We start from the raw sequence: 24917 nt of genomic DNA on the forward strand, positions 1-24917 counted from the left end.
CTACGCCGCTGAGTCCCCCGGTCCACTAAGTTCTATAAAGAATGCAGTCGTCTGTGAAAAGTCTGACAGATGACGAGATGTTATGAGGCAAATCATTTATAAAAAGTAGGAAGAGCAAGGGACCCAGAACAGTGCCCTATTTTTTCTGTTTATACCCCTATATTCCCCTCATCCTTGCGAAAATGACAGCACCCCTTTTATATAATTATAAAGCAAGTTTTCATTTTCCTTATTACGTTGAATTTTTTTCTTTGCATACTATTCACTTTTTTCGATTATTTAAATCTTATTTTTACAACTAGGCCTATGAAATCCTGTTTTCCGTTTTCTATCCCGGTTTTCTACAATAACGCTCCAATTCCATGAAATTCGTCCGTTCAGAAATGTTGTGATTTTCATAAATCGTTTCTAGGTAATGAATTTTGTGGTAATATAAAAATAAACTGGCAACACTTTACTTGCCGACAAAATGGCGGAAGGCGAAGGCGGTGACAAGAGCGCAATTCCAGCAGATACCAGGCGGCTAGGAGTCAAAAAACAGACACTTGATGATGCTTATGCTGCCCCAGCTAATTTTCTTGAAATAGATGTTGTAAATCCAGAAACACACGGTGTAGCAAAGAGGAGATACACCGATTATGAAGTGCGAATGAAGGTGGGTTTACTTCCGAATTCTGTGCATAGTAAACCCGTACCGTGCACGTATTCAGTAAATGGGAGGGTCCGTCGATGTGGTCATGTGCCACGTTATTGTATTTTTTGTATAACATTCTGAATAGCAACCATTTTAGTTTCTGAGGCTATCATGCGTGTTCGTAACAGCAGTTACAAGTAGTGCCAGTGGTTGTACAAAAATAACAAACGATTGTTGAGCTGTGAGAGGACAAAACTCACATACATGTCCAAAACTACACTGCAAGATTCTCATCTGTGTGACGCCGATGTCACCAGAATGTCACTCCATCGGAAACTACACCTCGGTTTTCCATATCGCCGGTCCGAAATAGCCGGGTAGCCAGCCTCCTAAGTTTCTACAGAGTGACTTCAAGGCGCCGGCAGTGACTTCGAGGAGAGTCACACCGGTGTGACTACGCGACTGGGCCTGGGTGCTCGGTATCGGGGTTTGGGGTTGCCGGTTTTGCTTTTATTGCCATATTTTTTATATTCTCTTGATTTATTCAAATAATATTCTTTATTTCTTGCTTTTTTTAGGGGATTAGGGAGGGGAAATTGCAAACTGGACTTTAAAAATAAAGGAAATATTAGATGAATAAAATAAATTTGTTAGTAAAAGAAATAAACATGATACGTAAACAAAGTATAATTCAATAAACTAACATGATGAATAAGATACATTTTTGTTAATTGGTGGTTATTTGAAAAACTAAATAAATAAAAAATTAAGAAATAAATAAACATAAAGAAACCAATAAACATGCAAAGAATGGAAGAAACAAAGAAACACTTCGAAAGAAAACAATTTGAGAAAACTTGCAAATAAAGAAGTTAAAAGTAGAAATATAAGAAGTATGTAGGCCTATTGATGAATTAAAATATTAAATGTGTAAAACAATAATAATTTATAACAAGCATTAATATTTGCGTGATAAAAAATAAAACACAATTTCAAACAAACACCGCAATAGGCCTATATTGATGTGAATAAATAAAAACAAAATTTTGTGAAATATATTTAAGTGAATATCAAACTCAAGCAACAAAAACAAGTTAGCTATTTTTAAAAAGTGCACGCATCAAGTTTACAAAAATACACACCAAACAAAAGTTTACCTCACGAGTCGCCAGTCGATTTACAATAGTAACAAAATACAAATAAAAAAAATTCCCGATTTATAGGCATAATTTGATAACGTAAAAAAAAATCAACATGAAAAAGGAATCAAACTAATAGGCCTATAAAAAACACCAATTTGAAAAACAGAAAAAGAAAATAGCACAAGCCAAAGTTTTGCATAAACTTACGACAGTAAAGGTATAAATTTGCAGTAGGCCTATATTCAGGAAAGTTAAAACAAAATGCATGCTAGGCCTATAAATCAATTTTAAATATAAACAGAAAATTCTTGCTTCAAAATAAGTGAAGTTTTGGCAAATCAAAATGTATAAATTGAAAATGCTAGGCCTAAGGCATAGCCTAGGCCTACTTTATGAACTTCGCTGAAAATAAAATTAGTATCGCAAAAAACACAATTTATTTTAAATAAAAAAAGTGTCAATAGGCCTATATAACGTTATCATGCAAAATATGAAAAAATAGGCATAATTTGATAGCAAAACATGTCATCTAACCACTGAAGTAAACAAAGCAATGATATAAGTTTTGTGGGAAAACAAGCAAACAAATAAACTAAATAAAAACGTTTGAAATGAAACAAACAAATAAACCAAGAACAAGAACTGCAAAAGTAAAGCACACACAGTTGATGAGATTATTAAACAGGCAGCACAAAAACAATTAAAATATATAAAAGAGAACAACAAATAAAAGAAACAAAATGAATCGGAAGTCTCACAGTAGAAATATAAATGACAAAGAATGCAAAAGCACGATAAAAAACAACGACGGCAGTATAGGCCTACAGCCGCAGACCCGCTGTACAGCATGCATCAATCAATTAATTATAAAACCAACTCATTCCATTCATGAGCGTATACAAGCAGTAAACAAGCATGATACGCGTATTTGTCAGCGCCAGTATTTGGTAGATATACGCTGCGCGTCCCCAGAGTGTTCGAACTCATAACAGGGTTCGGTCAACGACCTTTCGGCAGCGTAGTCACCTTAAAGTTCGTCGACTGGGCACCGAGCAGGCGCACGCGCGGGGACACGCTACGGAAGTCACTTTGATGTGACTACAAGATGTGGACCACTGTCGGAATCTAGTCAGTGGTGTACATCATGAGTCGCCGATGCGGCATCAAGCAGATAACACATCGGAGGATAGCAGTTATAGTCACTGCGTGATGACACTGCTGCATAGTACCCCACTGCCTTGTTTCCGATGTAGTCACTCTCCTGTAGTGACTCCGTCGGCCACCATAGGGTAAGTTATTATGGCGTCACGGCGGTGGTGACTGCAGAGATCCAGTGCGATGTAGTCACTCTGCCGCCAGGAATTTTGCAGTGTAGTTCATGAGTTCAACACAACATTCATGACATTGTTTGTCTTGATAAACAACAACAACATCATGCACAACAAGTTGAACAACATCATGCAACAACAACATGGTTTCAACCCGGGGGCACTCAACTAAAATTTTGGTAGGGGTGCCGGGTGTGCGGCGCGGAGCGCCAAACTTGGGAACTAACTACATGAACTAAGAACTAATTTTGGGTCAAAACAGGGGCTTGATGTGAACTGAAATTTCAACATTTGTGGGGCTCTGTGAACTAAAATCGGCCAAATTATAGGCTTTAGAGCTAAAATTTTCCCAAATTTAATTAAAGAGCTACAATTGTCAGTTTGAGCTCAATGAACTAGAGCATATTGCAAATGTGGGGCTTAAGGAACTGCCGGAGAGCCTGAAAAAGGGACCCTTGTTGACCGCCGCACATACATGTACCTGTACCACCTTTACATGTGAGTGCCCCCCCAGGGGTTTCAAAAGTGGGCACTTGTGCGAAACAACTTATCCAGTCTATGACGAGGTTCAAGAATTCACCCCGATTTGACTGACACTGACAGTGACACTACTGTAAACAAAATATTTAACTTACTTTAGGCCCTTCGCACTTAATTATTAGTTTCCTGTTTACCGCCCGCATCCAAAATTGAAAATCTCAAAATAATTAATTATTTTAGGCCAATTACAATTGATTCTTAGTTTCCTGTTTCCCGCCTGCGTCCAAAGTAGAGAATTGCAAAATATTTAATTATTTTATTTATATTTTGGATTTTCTCTTTAAAAATAACATTTAATGACTACCATTTGGCCCATTTCACGGTTAGGCGCCACTTTTTGATTTTCAACATATCTGGCCTGGTGTGTAAAAAATAATGGGGTTACAGAATTTACTGTTGGTGATTTTTCATTGTCTCTGTATGGCCTACCTCCATTAGCTTAATCGGCCTTTCTAGTTTTATCTTTCAGGGCGCACAGGGGTCAGAAGTGGTCAAAAAACCACATTTCACTAGCAACCTGGAAACAGACATTTATTTTCCAATGCTGTCACTTTTAACTATGTTGAGCCTACCAGCTGCTTTTGTTGTTTTTATGTAGTGAACAAGTTGCACTACACAGCCATACATGAACAAAGTATTAGTTGTCAGTTAAACTAGCATGAGAACCATTTAAATTTCTGAATTCGGATGTGACATTTTCCGTTCACATCTATGTACCTTATTCAATGTGGAATAGATCGACTAATACTTTACATGAATGGCAAACTAGTGTGTTTTAGTAAAGTTCAGAGTCTTGTTACTATTTGTTGAACAAATTACACTTGTTGCTCTTAATATGTAGATACAGCGATATTTTGAATTTTTGCCAACAAATTCCGTTCACAATTTTGTCACATCCGATTAATTTTCCAAATAGTATAATTTATTAACAAAATGTGGCAGAATTTTTTCTCCTTGATTTTTAAAAATCTCCTGCTATGAGCTATCTAATGACACCATTTAATGAAAACTCCTTCATCAACTTAGCTTGCAGATGTCATTTCAAAGTTTCCGTTCACATGTGTCACATCCATGGTACCTGTCACATCCAAAATAGTTTCTTCAAAGAACTAAGACAGGAATGGGACTAGGATGCCAGTTTGAAGTTATTTCATTACAGGTTTGTGGGGGATCAAAAGGCACAACAAATCTTTAATTCAGTATGCCTTCTTTAATTGTGACAGGAGATTCAAAAGCTTCAATTTCCGTTCACATGTCACATCCTCAAAATTAGTAGTTTTAGGCCAAAATACTTAAACAACATGATATTTGACTTTCTAAAATAGGTTTATTATTTTGTACATGTCATATATGATTATTTCAAAGCTTTGTCTTTGTCTTTAGAGGACAGTTTTGTATACAATTTACAGAAGCGGATGTGACATTTTCAATTGTGAACGGAACATTTCAGTAAATTATAAACATTTTGCTTGTCAAAAATATAAAGGGTCAGCAAAAACGTTTTAGCATTGCTCAATTCAATAGAATCTCACAAAATATATGTGTTAGAAGTGCCCAAAGCTTATATTTTTGACAAGCAAACTGTTTATCATAATGAAACATTCCGTTCACAATTGAAAATGTCACATCCACTTCTATAAATTGTAAACAATGTTTTAAAATGAACACTAACACAGACCTGTTGATATGTTTCAATATATCCCATTTAATTCACTGAGTGTGTGAAAACTCTTTGAATCATTATTTTCTGAAACATACTCTGCTTTACAGTGTGTGGTTTCCGTTCACATTGACATCAGTCACATCCAAAATTGCAAACATCAGAATCTTGAATTTGACCTGTGTTTTCAAACTGGCTGATATTATTTGTGAACATTACCCATATTATGACCTTCAAAGCTGTGCAATATCAGAGTCATTCATTGATTATTAAAATTGTTGAGTAAACCTTTTCATGTCAATTTCCCTTTTTTACCACAAAAATTACATTAAAGTGGCCATAAATGTGTCATTACACAACAAAATTTGCCCAAATTTGGTCAGAAGGGAGCCTATGACATACTCGTTTATTTTAAATATCTATGATATATGTATTGGACCGTCAAAGTATAAATATACACTACCCCGGTACTCAATATTGATCAAATTTGTTAAAAAATTACATAACATGAGATAATAAATCATAATTTTCTTCAAGAAGTAGCGAGATTTAAGCTGGGAAATGATATTTTTATGAAAATCTGGTCTTATTTGGAAAAGAAAACCCCTATTAAATTCAATTTAATCCATTTAGAAAATTTCGAGTTTTTTTCACTAAAAGTGGCGCCTAACCGTGAAATGGGCCATTTGCTACTTTCTGACTTTGATCATATCATCTATAATGATGAATAAACATAACCTAATTGTACCATTACTCATGTATAAAATCAAACATAGTAGTAAAATAATTAAATGCATGCTCCTTGTCAAAATGGCTTGATGTAGGTTGCAACCACTTATTTTAAAATAAAGAAAATAAAAGATAATTAATAATTAAAAGTCGCCTCATCCCTGGTTTTCAACCATGAAACAGGAAACTAAGAATTAATTGTGAAGGGCCTTATTTTTATTTCTAATTTTCTCCTTTAAAATAACTTTCAACTACTTCTACTTGCCATTTTCTGACTTTAATAATATCAACAATAATGATGAATAAACAAGGAGTACAACTCCACCTTCACTTAGGCCCTTCGCACTTGATTATTAGTTTCCTGTTTACCGCCCGCGTCCAAAATTGAAAATCTCAAAATAATTAATTATTTTATTTTTATTTCTAATTTTCTCCTTTAAAATAACTTTCTCAACTACTTCTACTTGCCATTTTCTGACTTTAATAATATCAACAATAATGATGAATGAACAAAGAGTACAACTCCACCTTCACTTATTTATAAAATCAAATATTGTTGTGAAATAATTAAATGCCGGCTCTAGTCAAAACGAGTCAATAGTTGCTTGTAATAGTTAAAACTAAATAAAGAAAATAAAAGATAATTAATAACTAATAATTAAAAGTCACCTCGTCCCATTTTCAAAATCTTTAACAGGAAACTAATAATCAAGTGCGAAGGGCCTTATTTATAAAATCAAAGATTGTTGTAAAATAATTAAATGCCCGCTCTTGTCAAAACGAATCAATAGTTGCTTGTAATTGTTCAAACTAAATAAAGAAAATAAAAGATAATTAATAATTAAAAGTCACCTCGTCCTTTTTTCAAAATCTTTAACAGGAAACTAATAATCAAGTGCGAAGTGCCTTACGGGTAGCAGGTGGTGGATGAGAATAACAATAGAAGTAAACATAATAACAATATGCTATAACTGATAATCAATTAAGTATTCCTGACATGCGTGTTGCGCAGTGCAAGGCGCGTGTATACTTTCTTCTGTACCGCGCTATATTCGTGTGTGATTATCGCGGAACCACTAGCGTTCACAGTGTTCCAGTTTGGTCAAGAAATACTTAATTTGATTATACTTATTTCGGGGATAAAATTACTCAAGAATTCCAGCTTCGAATTTGCATATGATAGTTACACATTCGATGCTAGACTGAGTGCTTTGCTATCGTTTTTCGGTCAGACAACGATGCAATTTTTTGCACCGGAGAGGTCTTTTATCCTGTTGTTAATGTTGAAATTTGGATGGAAGTTATTTCGATGAGTCAACTGTATTTGCCTATTTTGGATAGTCTACAATTTTATTGGAGTGTTATTTTAGCAACATATTTATGATGCAATAGCCTGTCGTGATTAGGGGTCTGATTTTCGGTAATTTTGTGCCCGGGTACCCGGCGCATTTTTCGGGCGGGTAACCGGTACCAAAATTGCAAAAAAAAAAAAAATAAAAATAAAACAATAAAAAATGTTCAAAGTTTTTTTTCGGTTTTGTAGTCAGGCCTCCAGAAAATTTTCTGCTGTCTGGGAACTTAATGACAAGTGCTGGAAATTTTCTGTGAAAGAACTGAAATAGGCCTATGTGCGTGTAGCGGACATCACGAGCGCGAAGTCGTAACGGCCGGGCTTAAGGGCCCTGGAAGCTCTCAGGGTTTAGATGGTCTCTCGTGCAATCTGAGCCTTATTTTGGAACAGTTTTCTATAAAAATTTACATCGTTTTTCACAAAAAAACACAACTTAAAATTTCAAGTACCGTATTACTGTCAAAACTCACAAATTTCCAACAATGTTGTCATTTTTTGTCGTAGGTCATAGTACATATATATAGTATATGATTGATACCGGGTATAATCACAGGGCTCAACCGATTATTGGATGTCGGATGTCGGTAAAAAAAATTCCAAAAACAATTTTTTTTATAGAAGTATTCTGCAACTTTGAAGAACCACTGGACCTATTCTGAAGGGCTAGGATTAATATTCACAGATAATTTGAAAAAAAAAAATGGAAAAAAATTACGAAAAATTATTGTTTGTTATCCTTAATATATGCAAACCATTAATTTGTGTTTACCTCTTCATCTATCACATATTATAAATGCATGGAAAACCAATGCATCTATAATATGTGATAGATGAAGAAATAAACATTAATTACCGGTAGTTAATGGTTTGCAGGATAACAAACTGTAATTTTTTCGTAATTTTTTTCTGATTTTTCTTTCTTTTTTTAAAATTAACTGTGAATGATCCTGACATTTCATAATAGGTCCAGTGGTTCTCCAAGGTCGCCGAAAACTTTGGAAAATTTTTATTTTTTTTTAAACTTTTTTTTTGCAATTTTTTTTTCTGTGACCTTTCTGGGAACGCCTTCCTTGGTTTTTGAGGTTTTGTAGTGTCTTGGACCTAGACCTAAATGCTAGGATCATGGTTGACCTAAAAAAAATAAATTGAATTTTGCACATTGTTTTGTGTTTTTAATCTGAAAATTGATACGGTACATAGTTTTCATGTCATACTCTAGGATATCAAAATGCATTCAAATTCAATGCATTTTGATATCATTAATAGAGTATGACATGAAAACTATGTATCAATTTTCATATTAAAAACACAAAACAATGTGCAAAATTCAATTTTTTTTTTTAGGTCAACCATGAATGATCCTAGCATTTAGGTCTAGGTCCAGAGACACTACAAAACCGAAAAAAAAACTTTTTTTTTTTTTTAAATTTCGGTACCGGGCAGGGAATTTCCTTGCTGGGTAATAGGATTATCGGGCGGGACTCGAATTCCCGGGACTCACTCACACCCTTAGTCGTGATTGGCTGTATTTACTTCTGAACTTCTATTGCTTGACACAGTCTCATGCTTCAGGGAATGCGACTATAATATTTACAGTAATTTCTTGGCCAAACTGGAACATGCGCGTTGCGTCCATGTAGCGTACTAAGCGTGTACGCAATGTAAGGCGCGTGTATGCTTTCTTCTGTACCGCGCTATATTCGCGTGTGTTTATCGCGGAGCCACTAGCGTTTATAGTGTTCCAGTTTGGCCAAGAAATTACTGTAAATATTATAGGTTTTGAATGCAATCGTCTATAGCCTACATGTAGAATGTGAAGCTATCGGCAGGCATTGAGTTTTGCAAAGTGACAGGTGTGCTGTAAATCGCACGCCTGGATAACCCGAGGTGTGCTCTTAGGTGTGCTGCAAATCGCACACCTAAATAAATCAAGGTGTGCTTTTTTCAAAACTGGTGTATGACTATGATTTCATTTTCAGTTAAAACTTAGCAATATTGTGACTACATGTACTTTTTTTAATTGGCCACGGTTAAGCTCTGGGGTAATGAACGGTGCATTCTGCAAAGATGTCTTTTAGCTGTAAATTTGCTTTGGTGATAACTTTGCTTGTATCATTCGTGGTTAATTGAAAAATACAATAACAAGAAAAAATTATTTTACAAGTTGGTATGCACAAAGGGCAAAGTTGTATATTGTGTTCATATCACAATCTACCGTAATTTTTTTAATTTTGTTTTTTTACATTTTTATATTCCCCCTGGATTTAGAATGTCCCTGGACCTTGGACTACTTGCTAGTGTCATTTGTAATTAATTTAATAAAAATACAAAAAATTACAAAAGATTTAAAAAATTATAAATTCTTGTTTAAAATAGGCAAATTCGTATTAACTTATGTTCACATAATAATCTATGAATGATTTTCAAATGCATTTGTTTTGTATGCTTCTTTACATCATAAATAGGTTGCAATGTGAACATCAATTATAAATTTGCCTATTTTGAACATGAATTAATAATTTTTTTAAATCTTTTTGTAATTTTTTTTTTTATTTCTAAAAATTTTTTCAGGGACATTCTTAAGAGCTCTTGAACATAATTTTTTAGAAGTGGCTCTATACCTCAAAAAATAGATTTTTCTGATATTTTGTGTAATGATGCATGTTAGGGTGTTGACTACTTGTGTGACTAAAAAATTCAAAAATCGGCTCGTTGCCATGGAAACGCCAAAACCCAGATTCTGTCATTTTGGGCCAAATTGGCAGTGAAATTAGTTAAAAAACATGTTATTTCAAGTGTTCGCTGCAACTAAGCCATATAATGCTGGTACATTACATTAAGTTCTGGTGAAAGGACATCTATTCATCTGATGATCAGCATATTTAGAGGTCAATAAGTTATTCTTAAGGGTACGTGCAGAGCCCATCTGCAAGGTGTATTTTCACTTTTTCATAAAATGTCATTTTAGCACCTAAAATATAATCATGAAAATCAACAACCCGGTGTTGCCAGAATTTTATCCATTCTAGTGTGGGTAGTACAAGCTAGGTACTTTACATTTTAGTAAAAATCAGCTTGGGCAAATGTTACTTCTAAATACAGTGTTGCCAGAAAACCGGTATTTTTGCAAATTGACATTTTGTCAAATTACGCCTTTTTTGTCACAATTTTGTGCATTTTGACAAATATTTTCCTTCAAGGTGAATCCAAACAACACTTTTTCGTCTTTGTAAATATCTAAATACTGAAAATTCAAAATTAGTGTTGCCAGAGTTCTTGATAAAACACCCAATATTAGTATTTTACTGATAGTATGATTTGTTGTTGATGGTTTGATTGGGAAATGCTTATTTCTAATTTTCATACATCGAATGTACATAGTATAGATTGTTATATGAATGTTTAAACACCTGAGCACAAAGTAAGTGTTGCCAGAATTCTTGATAAAACACCCAAAATCATAATGCCATGATCCAGTCCTCTCACGCTAAAGTTGACAACGTCAAAATTTGGTTTACTATCATCAATAGCTTGTCCTAAAAAGCGTATTCAAATTGTAAAAACCCCACGGTTCTAGAATTATCTAGTACAAAGTTATAGTCAGGGTAATTATGGGTATTAATTTTGTTCTTTGTTTTCTATTGAATTTTGAACTGGTCACTCACACCTTACTGGACTGGATCAATAATAATCACAAATATTGATATCAATTTCAGCAATAATTAAAAAATATATAAATATCGTTATCAATAATAAACAAAAATATTATCATCAATATCAAAAATATTAACATCAATAATATCAATAATAATCAAAAATATTAACATCAATATCAATAATTATCAAAATATTAATATTAATATCAATATAATCAAAATATTAATATCAAAATAATCAAAAATATAAATATCAATTTCAATAATAATCAAGAATATTAATATCAATATCAATATAAATAATCAAAAATATTAATATCAATATCAATAATAATCAAAACTATTAATATCAATATCAATATCAATAAAAAACAAAAATATTAATATGAATATGAATAATAATCAAAACTATTAATATGAATAATAATCAAAAATATATATCAATATCAATAATAATCAAAAATATTAATATCAATAATAATCAAAAATATTGATATCAATTTCAGTAACAAATAATTACAAAAAATATAAATATTAATATCAATATCAATTATAATCAAAAATAATGATATCAATTTCAGTAATAATTAAAAAAAATATATATATCGTTATCAATAATAAACGAAAATATTATCATCAATATCAAAAATAAACAAAAACATTGACATCAATAATATCAATAATAATCAAAAATATTAACATCAATATCAATAATTATCAAAAATATTAATATTAATATCAAAAATAATCAAAAATATAAATATCAATATCAATAATAATCAAGAATATTAATATCAATATCAATAATAATCAAAAATATTAATATCCATATCAATAATAATCAAAATATTAATATCTATATCAATAATAATGAGAAATATTAATATCAAAATCAATAATGATCAAATATATTAACATCAATATCAATAAAAAATAAAAAATATTAATATCGATATCAATAATCAAAAATATTAATATGAATATGAATCATACTCAAAAATATTAATATGAATATGAATAATAATCAAAATAGTAATACTAATATCAATTTTAAAATATTAAGATTTTGATATTGTTGATATTGATATTAATATTTTTGATTATTATTGATATTAATATTTTGCTTATTATTGATATTAATATTAATATTTTGCTTATTATTGATATTGATATAAATATTTGTGATTGTTATTGATATTGATGTTAATATTTTTGATTATTATTGATATTGATAGTTTTGTTTATTAGTGTTATTGATATTGGTATTAATATTTTAAATATTATTGATATATTGATGTGAATATTTTGATTATTATTGATATTAACCCTAAAACTACGAAGTACCCCCCCAAGATTTCTTATCCGTCATAAAAAATGCGCGCATTTACGCCTCGACCTAAACTAATCATAGATCCATCCTTTGCGCTCATTTTAGTGTAAAAATGTTTATCAGCACATTACCTGGGGGTAGGACCGGCTGTCAAGATGACCATAGAGGGGTTGTTGGTGAGGGCCACCAATGGTTTCTACAGTAAAATAAATTATTTTCATTTCGCTCATGTAAAATTATTATAAGCTATTGACTTTTTACTTGTTAGTTTGAGGAGAAAATTCGGTCAAATTGCATTTTTTGTAGAATTTTAGCCGAAAATCAATTTTGCCAATACTTTTGTAAATAGCTGAAATTTTCCAAATTTACATGGGCGCCCTCATATTATGACGTCACAGCGACATTATATGAGAGGAATGTTTGTACTTATTGGTATCACTGGGGTAGAGGAGACCCATAGCTATACATTGATTCCAAATATAACGGTATATGACGTTTATAATTGAAAATTAGGGGGTTGCAACCCCCCTTCGTAGTCCGTGTTACAAAATATGGCTCAGTAGTTCTAGGGTTAATGTTAATATTTTTTATGATTGTTGATAATGATGTTAATATATTTGATATTTTTAATATTATTGATGATAGTAAACCAAATTGATGTTAATACTTTTGATTATTATTTATATCGATATTAATAGTTTTGATTAGTATTGATAATGATGTTAATAGGCCTACATTGATATTATTATTAATATTGATGATAGTAAAAAATATGATGTTGGATCATGGCACATATAAATATATATATATGATTTTGGGTGTTTTATCAAGAATTCTGGCAACACTTACTTTGTGCTCAGGTGTTTAAACATTCATATAACAATCTATACTATGTACATTCGATGTATGAAAATTAGAAATAAGCATTTCCTAACCAAACTATCAACACAAAATCACTAAAATGCTAATATTGGGTGTTTTATCAAGAATTCTGGCAACACTTAATTTTGAATTTTCAGTGTTTAGATATTTACAAAGACGAAAAAGTGTTGTTTGGATTTACCTTGAAGGAAAATATTTGTCAAAATGCACAAAATTGTGACAAAAAAGCGTAATTTGACAAAATGTCAATTTGCAAAAATACCGGTTTTTCTGGCAACACTGTATTTAGAAGTAACATTTGCCCAAGCTGGTTTTTATTAAAATGTTAAGTACCTAGCTTGTACTACCCACACGAGAATGGACAAAATCCTGGGAACACCGGGTTGTTGATTTTCATGATGATATTTTAGGTGCTAAAATGACATTTTATGAAAAAGTGAAAATACACCTGACAGATGGGCTCTGCACGTACCCTTAAGAATAACTTATTGACCTCTAAATATGCTGATCATCAGATGAATAGATGTCCTTTCACAAGAACTTAATGTAATGTACCAGCAATATATGGCTTAGATACAGCGAACACTTGAAATAACATGTTTTTTCACTAATTTCACTGCCAATTTGGCCCAAAATGACAGAATCTGGGTTTTGGCCGTTTCCATGGCAACGAGCCGATTTTTGAATTTTTTTAGTCACACAAGTAGTCAACACCCTAACATGCATCATTGCACAAAATATCAGAAAAATCTTTTTTTGAGGTATAGAGCCACTTCTAAAAATTATGTTCAAGAGCTCTTAAGTTCCAGGGACATTCTAAATCCAAAAAACTTAAAAAAAAAAAAAATTATTATTTTTTTTTTTTTTTTTTTTTTTTAGGCGTCATGAAAAATCGCACCCTCGGCGCATTTTCAGGCGTGCAGCGTGCATGAATCGCTTTTCGCACGCCTTAAAACTCAATGCCTGTATCGGTGAGCAAATTCTTGGCTAGATTTCTCGATCAATGATAAAATTGTCAGTGGTATCTTATTATCACAGGTCATTTTTTTTCTCCAAATAACACCATTTTTGTGTGACAAAATTGTTGTGCCTTCATTTAAAAGGGATCTGGAATGAGCGTTTCGACAATATTTTTTGTGGGACATGAGAACATCAGAGATATCGAATTGCATTCTGAATACGAAGAATGTCTTTCTGATATCAAATAATTTTCATTTTTTGAAATTCACGATATAATACAAATTTTCTGACAAATTATTAAAATCTGATATTTTTCACATTTTTGATATATAAAAGTCCTCGAAGTAACTTTTATAAATCTAATGATATATTCTTAAAGTGTATGTAGCTGGGAGGAAAAGCCGACGATCAATTGAAAATTTTGACCTTTCATATTGAAGATATGGATTTTTCCCCAAAAGACCTAATTTTTTGTGTGTTTTAGGAAAAATCCATATCTTCAATACGAAAAGTCAAAATTTTCAATTGATCGTCAGCTTTTCATCCCACCTACATACACTTTAAGTATAAATCATCAGATTTATAAAGTTTACTTCGAGTAGGCCTACTGTTAAATATCAAAAATATCAATTTGTAATCATTTGCCATAAAATGTGTATTACATTGCAATTTAAAAAATCAAAATTATTTGATATCAGAAGGACATTCTTCAGATTCAGAATGCAATTCGATATGTCTGATGTGCTCTAATGTCCCACAATAAATACTGTCCAAACGTTCATATACCCCATCCCTTAAGTCATTTAGAATTGCTGAGTGAATATACCTACCTACATGTAAGTCCTTTAATGATGATCCATTTATCACTTTTAATTTAAATACAGTAATTTGGAATGTTATCATTCAGTCAAAACTATTATTTTCTATTTTTCTTGTATTTATAAATGGTCACTGGAAATTGGGAGGTATGCCGTGACAAAAGAGATGCAAAAAAAAAATTTCCGTACAATAAATGGCTTCTTCATAAAGTTTGATCAGAATGTAATGCAATTTATGCATATCAATATGGTAATGATTGGAAGGCTAGTGTGTCACAAAAGATTTGAAATGGGAGATGCTGTCAACAAGGAGAAAGATGCCAGAATTTCCATTTTCGGCCAAATTTAACACAAATTGTCTTAATTGTTACAATTTTCCCCGAAAATTTTGGGAAAATTTCAAAAATTTTGGCTATAGTGAATTTCAAACATTTAAAAAAAGGGACCCATAGAAAACAGGTCATTGATATACTTACCAAAAGGCTGAAAATGCTAAAAAAGGCAAAAAATGCTCCCCATGTTTGCGGCACGTCCCTGTATGGTCATTTGTACTGAGTACCCCACCCCCTCTGGGTGAAGATCAAATGATGTCATTAAAATATCTTTACAAGTGAAATAGTAATGTATACATTAAATATGCTACATGTACATTGTACACACTCACAACTGTTTGGAGACAATTTACAAAAAATTTAGTGCAGATACCTCACTCCTTAATGACTTCATCGATCACCATGGTTACTTGGGTCCCATCCAGCGGTCGAATTCGATGGTATCGCATCGCATTTTGCTATGCACTTTTCCAAAATGCATCGCTAAAAGTGCTATACATATAAATTTGAGCTAAATTTAATGTTGCATTTGCCTCAAAAGTCCCCCAATGCATCGCTATTTGCGAGCCAAATTCCGCGACACGTCGCATTTACCTCAAAACACATCTGGATGATCTGGAATTCCCCGAAAATCAAAAACATCATGCAGTCGGTATTTGCTCATTCTCATTACATCTAAGATAATGCTGTATTCCGTTGCAAAAATAAGACAAATCAATGTTGGGTACCATATTGCGGAATCTGTTGTGGTTGATATATATATTGCTTATGTCATGCTTATGTTTACTAGCGTTACTCCCCCAATTATGCGAGAGAATGTCGCGAGATAATGTTGAACAAAAATTAGGTGAAGAGTTTACTGAAGACCTAATCTGGTTTTCTTGTTTTTGAAGGTTTTTTTCATCTGTGGTATTTTTGCTGTTCTTTATGGTCGTGGAGCGACTTCACCAGGTTTGCAAAATTGCAACATTATTTTTCAATGCTCATTCCTCACGGTAAAAGTATAGGCCTACCCTTTTTTTTTTTTTTTTTATCCTGCTTCGTGCATATAATTATATTTGCTAATTGCCCTCAAACTCTGCCCTCGAGCGTGACATGTGATCGTCTGGGGGCTTTATAGCCGAGATTTGATGACAATGACAGAAGTTGTAGATTCGCTACGCAAATACAAATATTGCATTGCAAAAATCCTATGCATTTTTCTTTTTTTGCATAGCAAAATAACTGCTATGCAAAATTTGGAAACTGCTATACAAACATGTGTTTTGCATCGCACACACAGCTATGCAAAAAAATTGACGGAATTCGAACCCTGGTCCCATCTGTAAATTACATAGGGTACCCGGGCACACAATTACCTGTCAAGTCACATGCCTAGTATCCATTGTTAGAATTAAGTTTTTGATGCACAATTTGTTATTTTTGACAATTTGTTATTGTGTTATTTTCTTGCCCTCAGTCCAACCTGCCTGTTTTTAAACTGAAGGAATCATCGGTTAGGAGGAGATACAGTGACTTTGAATGGCTAAGAAATGAATTAGAACGAGATAGCAAGGTAAGCTTGTAAACACAAAAGTAATTGAGTGATTCCTTGGTGGGTTTGCTTTGCAAACCACAGATATTTATTGGGGGCACAGTAGCGAAGCAGTACAGGCTCTACCTCGCAATCGGTGTATTGCAAGTTCGAGCCCCGGCAGTGCCATCGTGTTGTGCACTTGGGCAAAGCGCTTTTCCTCACTTGCCTCTCTCTACCCAGGGGTGAAATGGGGAGCTGTTAGTGTTAGGAATATTGGCCATTGAGCGCAGCCCTAAGGTATGAGCATGCCTTGGGCATTGTATGGCAACTGACCTATATTCTAATGACAGCGGAATAAATGCGAAGTGACATGTGAAGGGTGCACTGTCTAAATGTCAACATTTAATACCCTTGTGAGTTTGGTGAAATGTAAACCCAGGCATGAGACTTTGTTGCCCAGATTTCTGTGTTTTGATTCATTTTTAGCCCATTTTGGAGCATTTTTGCTGTACTTTATGTGCTTAAGAATTTTATCATGCAAATGTATTCTATTTTTAAAAAAAAGCGCAGTGATTTATAGTGCGCTACGCACAGGCACAACGCCTAGACGTTGATCCACAAGCCTCGGCACACTTTACAGGTTGTCGGTGACCACTACGGCCCCACATCATTCCATAAACCATTTAACAATTCAGGGACTTTGCTGCTTCAAGTGTGTACACCTTAGACATTCCACAAATAACCTTCACAACCAGGATCAGCTCCCCGAGTTTCATACAGGTTACAACAAGACAATTAGCAGTAAGTTCCTGGTCCAGGGGAATTTCAAGCAAACTCATTATTTTCCCACGAGAGTGTACTCGAACTCGCCATAGTGGAACGCCTTAACAATTGAGCTAACTTGACTTGAATAAGCCCTATTCTCATGCATGCAAACCAATTCAGAAAGTAAAATTTGTTCTCTCCTTAGAGCTTTTGCTAAGAAGCACCATAACCTGCTCATTCTGAATGCATTGGTGAACGATGTTGTTTTTGTTTATTTATTTATAGATTGTTGTCCCTCCTCTGCCAGGAAAAGCTTGGAAAAGACAGATGCCATTCAGGGGCGACGATGGAATATTTGAAGATGATTTTATAGAAGAAAGACGTGCAGGACTTGAGGCTTTCGTCAACAGGTATGTACTTACACTCTCAGATTGTTTTTAATTACGGTATTTTCCAAGATTTTAAGAAAGCAGATGTGGTATTCACTTGGTAATTAAGGGGGTACTACACCCATGTGGTAAATTTGTGACTATTTTTGCATTTTTCTCAAAAAATAATTACACACTGGTAACAAAAGTTATGTATATTATTGGGGCAAGGAATCCAATTACTACACTGAAATTTCAATGACTCAAGACAAGCGGTTCAGTATATATGATAGGAAACGCGGTACATCCTAGCGGTACCTTATTTCTGATCATAAATAACAAACCGCTTTTTTTGGGTCACTGAAATTCCAGTGAAGTAATTGATTCCTTGCCCTATAATATACTAACTTTTGTTACCACTGTGTTATTAGTTTTTGAGAAAATGCAAAATAGACACAAATTTATCGAGGGTGTAGTACCCCTTAAAATAACCTAAATCCTAATCATACATCCTATTTGTAACTTGAAGTCACCAGGACTAGAAATCTGTGGCAGTGCGAGCAAATTTTGAGTTATATTGCTGCAGCAGTTTTGATATGAGAAGCAAACACATGTATAACAATGCCCCATAGGGTTAGGATTGTACATACAGCACAAATCACAATTCACCACATTTTTGCTCACATGCTCTAAATGGAATATATTGTGGGTGTTACATTTTACTGGGGTAAATGAGGAAAATATCGGCTTTGATCTGATAAGAAAATTGAGGATGACAATACAAACACAAAGGCAGTGGACAAGTACCTTTTTAACCATTTAGGAAATTCCTGAAAGCCTAAGTTGCAAATTTAATCCTGTTGACATATCCTTGATGTGCTCATCTTTCCTATGTAATTCAACCAGATTCCATGTGTCCATTTGAAGATGTGTGCATCATAATCATTCATCAGGGTGAAATTCAAAAAAACTTTTGGCATTTTCCTAAATGCTCTATTGAGCTGTACCGAGTGCTGTCTGTTTTATCAAATGAAAATGCTAAAAGTTAGCGCTTTATTGATGTTTCTTATTTATTTCTTATTATTTTAATCTTATTGTTACAGAATTGCTGGACATCCGCTGGCCCAAAATGAAAGATGCTTACATATGTTCCTACAAGAGCCTGTCATAGATAAGAATTATGTACCCGGCAAAATACGCAACACATGAAGAACACAGTCACTATTACACCAATATCTTGTATTTAGCCATCGGTGGGGTGCTTACAATGATGGGAGAATCAGACAGAATGCAGGTTTTATTATTACCAATAATAATTCATTATTATTGTCTGGCTGTCAAGTATCATGTACTACTAAATTTAGCGGCTTGTACTGGGACGATGAGTTGTTATGGATACACGGCAATAATCATGTTGTAGCACTGTTGAGTGGGCCTGCAAGAAATCTGTAATCCATATGTAGTGAGCATATGCTTACTGCAATGCTCATAACGCCATGAGTTGTACTCATAATTATTGCCTTTTATCCAAGGACCAAAATTGTATTATGTTAATTGCTAGTAATTGAAGCTGAAGATCTTAAGTAACAAATGATTTAAGCCAAGGCTTATGTCCAGCTGATTATGAATCGGTTGACTTTGTACTCTGCCCGATTTGATAAAACCAAATTAAGATGATTATGGATTCCTGTGTGATTCTATCCGATCGGCAGTCAGTCAAATTAAGCTTCCTTCCGACGGCATCAAATTGAGATAATTTTGTAGGCGTAACATAATGATTTCAGACCTAAGATATTATTGGAATTATGAGACAAAAAAAAATGGGCTTTCATCTGATGTCAAAATCTCCAGTTTATAGGGTAAGTGGGTGGAGGGGACTGTCAATCAGGTCACCCAAATGCCTTCTTCACAAAGCACAACAGTCATGTGGGCATTTTTTCAGCATGTTGTTTTTAACTATGTGGAGTTGGTGACTGTAAGTGCGTTTTTCAGTGGTCACATTAAGTTTGTGTATTTTACACCTTTGTTACATGTGTGTCAAAGTGTTGACATGAGCTAAAAACATAACCCTTGGTTTACTTGAACTCCAAAAAGGCCTTGATAATTAGCCTAAATCAGGAAGATTTCTTTGTGATATTTTAATTTGTAATATGCAATCTTTTGATCATTTGTTTTAATGTAATTTAGTATAATTAAGAGTGATGTAATAGTTTTATTTGATCTGAAATGGTAAGACCTTTATCTGCCAGTTGTATCATTTTGTTAATTAAGATTACCTAAGTGTTATGTTAATTAAGGTTACTTTAAATGTTCTTGTCGTCCCAGTACATAGCCAGCTAATACAACAACAGAGATACATTTATTAATTAGAAAATACATTTGTATAGAATATATTGTAAAAAAAATGCTGATAAAAAATTTCTTTTTCACTATTTGCAGATGTTAATATTGGTGGTTTCATCCAAGTCTCAAAATACACGGGGACTAAAGGTGATTGGGCCCAAAAATTTCACAAAATTGACAAATATTTGTCAATAGCTTATTTTTGTGAAACCTGTAAAAAATAGTCCTTGTAAGCAAAAAAATGTATTTTGAGCTCTGGAATCTTGTACATGTATGCAAACAAAATTAAGTATTATTATCAGAGAGAAAATTAGAAAAAAATCTTATGATTTGAATAAAAAAATGAGTTAGTGGGTAACAACTTCTGATGATAGACCCCAGATTGAAATCAGTAAGTATATATGCCCAAATTTGGTTGTTGGAGCTTGAGTTGGTTACAAGCCTTGAAATAAGCAGACTGGAACCAGGAGCAATTTGTTTTGAACATTGCTCTTGGTTCCCTGGCATTTTACAAGAACCAGGAGCAATTTCTGAAGAAACAGGAGCAATTTTCAATATTAAATCCTTTTCTGCATATATACAATACAGTATACCAGCACGACTGCATCAAGTGCAAAACTGTAACCAGGAGCAATTTATTTTAGAAAATAGCTCCTGGTTCATGTGAATTTTACAAAGACCAGGAGCAATTGGTGGCTTTACAAGGGTAAATTTGCTCCCCGCGCCCGCTTATTTCAAGGCTTGGTTGGTTATATATGCGGTATATTATTGGTTTATTATCTCATTGTAATATATGTGTGTCCGACTCCCTTTATATTATTCCATAGGTCTGAATTATGAAAGAGAGGTTCATGATAAAATCGCTGACACAATTCTTGAGCCTTACACTGAGATGTATACAAATGTGGAGGACATTGGTTCTCCTAGAATAGTAGTAGGCAGGTGACCAGTGTTCCCACTCAGGGTGTATGATGCACAGTTGGTGCAATGTAGGCATTTATAATACTAGTATGCCATTTCATTTAGACCACAGCACAGAGGATTTTTATGCTTAATCCCCAGTTTTCTACACCTCAAAAGAATTCCTTGGGCTAAAAATCTCAATGAATGGTCCAGACGTGACAGGATTGGCACAAAGTTTTTCAGTAAGAAAAAGGTAAACAGAAGACTTTTAATCTCCTGCAGTTTTCTATACCGGGAAAGAGATTCCTTGGGCCAAAAATCTCAATAATTGGTGAAATTGACCCAACTAATTCTTAGAGGGAACACTGGACATGGCAATCCGCAAATAATTGTTGGACAGGAAAAACCTTCTGTGTAACCTCTTGGCAGTTTTGTTTTAAAAATGTTCAAGGGCCACATATAGGTTTTTCCTGTCCATTGCAAATATTCATAAAGCTTGTATACTTTGTTTGCTATAATACATGGACTAAAATTAGGCTCACATAAATTCACAAAAGCAGGACAATGGCATGGGATTTTTGCAGGCTATGAATAAGGCTGTTGTCGACAACATTGTTGACAAAGCAATTTTTCCTGATTGTCGACAAGCATGGACTTATTGTCGACAAAGACTAATCATTAAAAATATTAAAGATTTAGAGATAAGTTCACAATTATTTACCATGAAATTGAAAAAAGTAATAATTGAGCACAAGATAACAATGATCATAGGGTGGATAGTAGACTTCATTTTGTAATGGTAAGTTACCGATTTGATTACATGTAATTAACAGTAATATTTTGATGTAAATACATGATGCATAACATGGTCTCTGAACTTAAAAGGGCATTTTATGATCCACAGCCTCATCCCCCCACTTTTCTCAAAAAAAGGTGAGATTTTTATACCATTGGAAACCTCTGGCTATATGTTTATGTACCAAACATTTCTTGCAGATTTGACAACAGTGGCCTATGAAGCAGTGTAACACACATAATCATGGTTAACTCACAAACGCAAAATCGGAATCAACTGAAATGTTGGGAATAAGCTTTTTTCGTGGATATTTACTGAAAAATGTCATAAAAAGAGGATGCTAGGATCACAAAATCATCCTTTAATATTTGGACTTTATTGATGTATTGCTTTGTCAACAACTTGCCGATTAAATTCTACTCGACAACAGCCCTATTTGATAGATGTGCTTATCACAAGAAATGATCATGTTTATGCTTGGGACTACCAGTGGAACAGATCATTTCTTGTAATCAAGTTTTTGTAAGGAAGCTCAAGAAAAGATCACATTCTGATTATGTCCTGCATCGCAAGATTTGTGTTGGCGATTTTGATCATGACTGGTGTATTGATTGTTGTAATGTTAACCTGAAATTGTGATGTACCTTTTTATGTTATAGTATAATAATACAGTTTTTGTATCTTGTGCAAAACATATTATAGATAGGCAATTAAAAAAAAAGTATGACTTACACTCATAACCCTACAAATATGGCTTAAGTTTCATGTGTATTGAGTGAGAATTGAGAGCATGCTGGAAAAAAAGTAGACTAGGGGTCATATTTTGAACTTGTTGGCAGACCATTGTTGCCCCCTTCACGACGATATAATAATCTATGCATCCAATTTAAAAACTGAAATAGAAAAGAGAAACCAGTTTTCTGCAAATGTTGATGCCTCGTTGAAACAGGAAGCCCTGCTTGGCCAGTTCTTACACCTATTACTTTGATGACGGACAGAACAGAATTTACATGGATACATTTTAACCTTGACTAATTCCCTAAGGAACTTAGACCAAAAGTGGGGCTTCATCTTTAATAGCCCAAAGATTGTCATGAAAAATGATGCCGATTCAAAAGTTGCACTTAAACACATTGAAAGTGATTATTTTTTGAGTGCCTGGTTGTCACTGGTCACTGCAGGTCATCCTTGACCTACTATTTGCCCTCCATGAGTGACAAACCAATATGGTGGATTTACTATAGCGTTACACATGGGGCAATTTAGCGGCGGTACTCTTTGTGTCTAATCTGTTTGACATAAACAGAAAATACATTTTGAAAGTGGAAGTTCACATTTCCTGGTATATCTCATTACTTCCTATTTATATAACATTGCCACAATATTTCCGGACACTGACAGGTCAATCTTCATATGTCTGCGAGACATTCAATTTTTGCCTACATTCCCAGAATTTAATTGATGTGGTTCAAATAAAAAGAAACACAGTTACCATATTTTAACATCAATTTTGTTTTTAGCTAATTGAAATATTATTTTTGATTCCTGCTAAGAAAAACTAAGGGGCAAAATGTATCAGGATACCGATATACTGAAAGAAAGTCATGATAAAGCCTGACAACAAGAAGGCACTTTTTCACTCAAAAAACTGGTCTACTTTTTCTCAGCATGGTAGAGTTTCTGGTGCATTTATTCAAATTCAGCCATGGCTTGATATTTCCCAGCAAACAAATGTTTTTAAATCATTTTGATTACATTACAATGTCGGGTTAAATAAAAGGCCATGAAAACCTTTTTTTAATCGCCTTATACAGGCTGTACCAAAAGAATTGTTCTCTGGTACTCAAAAGACCCCAAATGATGGTAACAAGTACTTTAAAGCCATATTGTAACATTTCCACTGAATGTTAGGTTTTTACTGTCAGATATGACCTCTTCTAATTTTTGAGCCAAACAACCGAGGCAAAGACAATCGTAATTTATCCAGCGCCTATGTCATAATGACCCAAACTGACTACTATGTCAGTCATGACTGATGTCGGTCCTGTTGATGTGTTATGACCATCCCGTATGCCATGTACGTACAGTGTTATCAACATCGCGACACTAAACAGAACACTTGCGCCGCCAAGTCCCATGACACTGAAAACCACTTTGGTCAGCACCATGCGAACAGAAAAGAGAGAAAATCAGGATTGTCATTTTCTGGTCATTTAAATACCTTAGTAGCGTACATGTACATTAATGCATCTTGAATTGAATTGATGATCCTGACATACAGGCCTAAATGTTTGGCACAATATTGCTGCAACTGATAATAGCATTGTCATTTTGTATTTACTAATGGGTATCATAATGTACAAGGAATGTTAAAAACCATCTGTCGGCAGTTGATTCATCACCAAAATATATGCTAAATGCTCTGCTGACCTTCAGAACAGCAGGATCAAACTTACAGGTAGCCGTTTGTTAGACCTGACACAAAAATCCAGGTTATGGTACCAAGGCCTAGGAAAAAAAAAAGGAATATGAGCCAAATTTTCGGAGAAATTTCCTGGAAAAATCTTTCTGTATTCCACATTTTCCAGGCATGCTGGTACCACTTGTGCATGAAAACAAATTCTCTGTTAAATGATGTAATGTCAATCTTGCCCTACACCACCTGTGATGTCGTACAAGTCATCGAGTCAACTCTATGCTGTCATGACAGTTTTTTTCATTCTGTAAGCTAGGGGCCTCTCTCTTGATGGCATCACATGAGGCGAGAGACGCAAAATTCCTAATGTAACTTTATTCAACCCTTGTAAGCTTCCATGGGGCTATTCCAGTTGACATCATATACCCCATATGAAAGACATGACCTT

The 24917-nt window shown here is 33.8% G+C and overlaps 1 protein-coding gene across 1 annotated transcript; it reads left to right on the forward strand.

Moving 5' to 3' along the window:
- Positions 1–440: 440 nt before the first annotated feature.
- On the forward strand, positions 441–22802 carry LOC140141362 (sorting nexin-12-like). The gene is made up of 4 exons (XM_072163199.1): positions 441–655; positions 16822–16917; positions 17929–18053; positions 19115–22802. Exons 1-4 carry the CDS (start codon positions 470–472, stop codon positions 19218–19220), a joined length of 513 nt encoding a protein of 170 aa, XP_072019300.1. The 5' UTR covers positions 441–469; the 3' UTR covers positions 19221–22802.
- The last annotated feature ends 2115 nt before the right edge of the window (positions 22803–24917 follow it).

The sequence above is a fragment of the Amphiura filiformis genome, chromosome 19 (assembly GCF_039555335.1).
Source record: "Amphiura filiformis chromosome 19, Afil_fr2py, whole genome shotgun sequence".
NCBI lineage: Eukaryota > Metazoa > Echinodermata > Ophiuroidea > Amphilepidida > Amphiuridae > Amphiura > Amphiura filiformis.

What these genes read in the sequence shown, in the direction of transcription:
- LOC140141362 (XM_072163199.1), top strand. Translation starts at nt 470, where the DNA reads ATGGCGGAAGGCGAAGGCGGTGACAAGAGCGCAATTCCAGCAGATACC. An exon ending in ATTATGAAGTGCGAATGAAG is followed by an intron (nt 656 to 16,821) that starts GTGGGTTTACTT and finishes TCTTGCCCTCAG; the next exon opens with TCCAACCTGCCTGTTTTTAA. An exon ending in CTTGAGGCTTTCGTCAACAG is followed by an intron (nt 18,054 to 19,114) that starts GTATGTACTTAC and finishes TTATTGTTACAG; the next exon opens with AATTGCTGGACATCCGCTGG.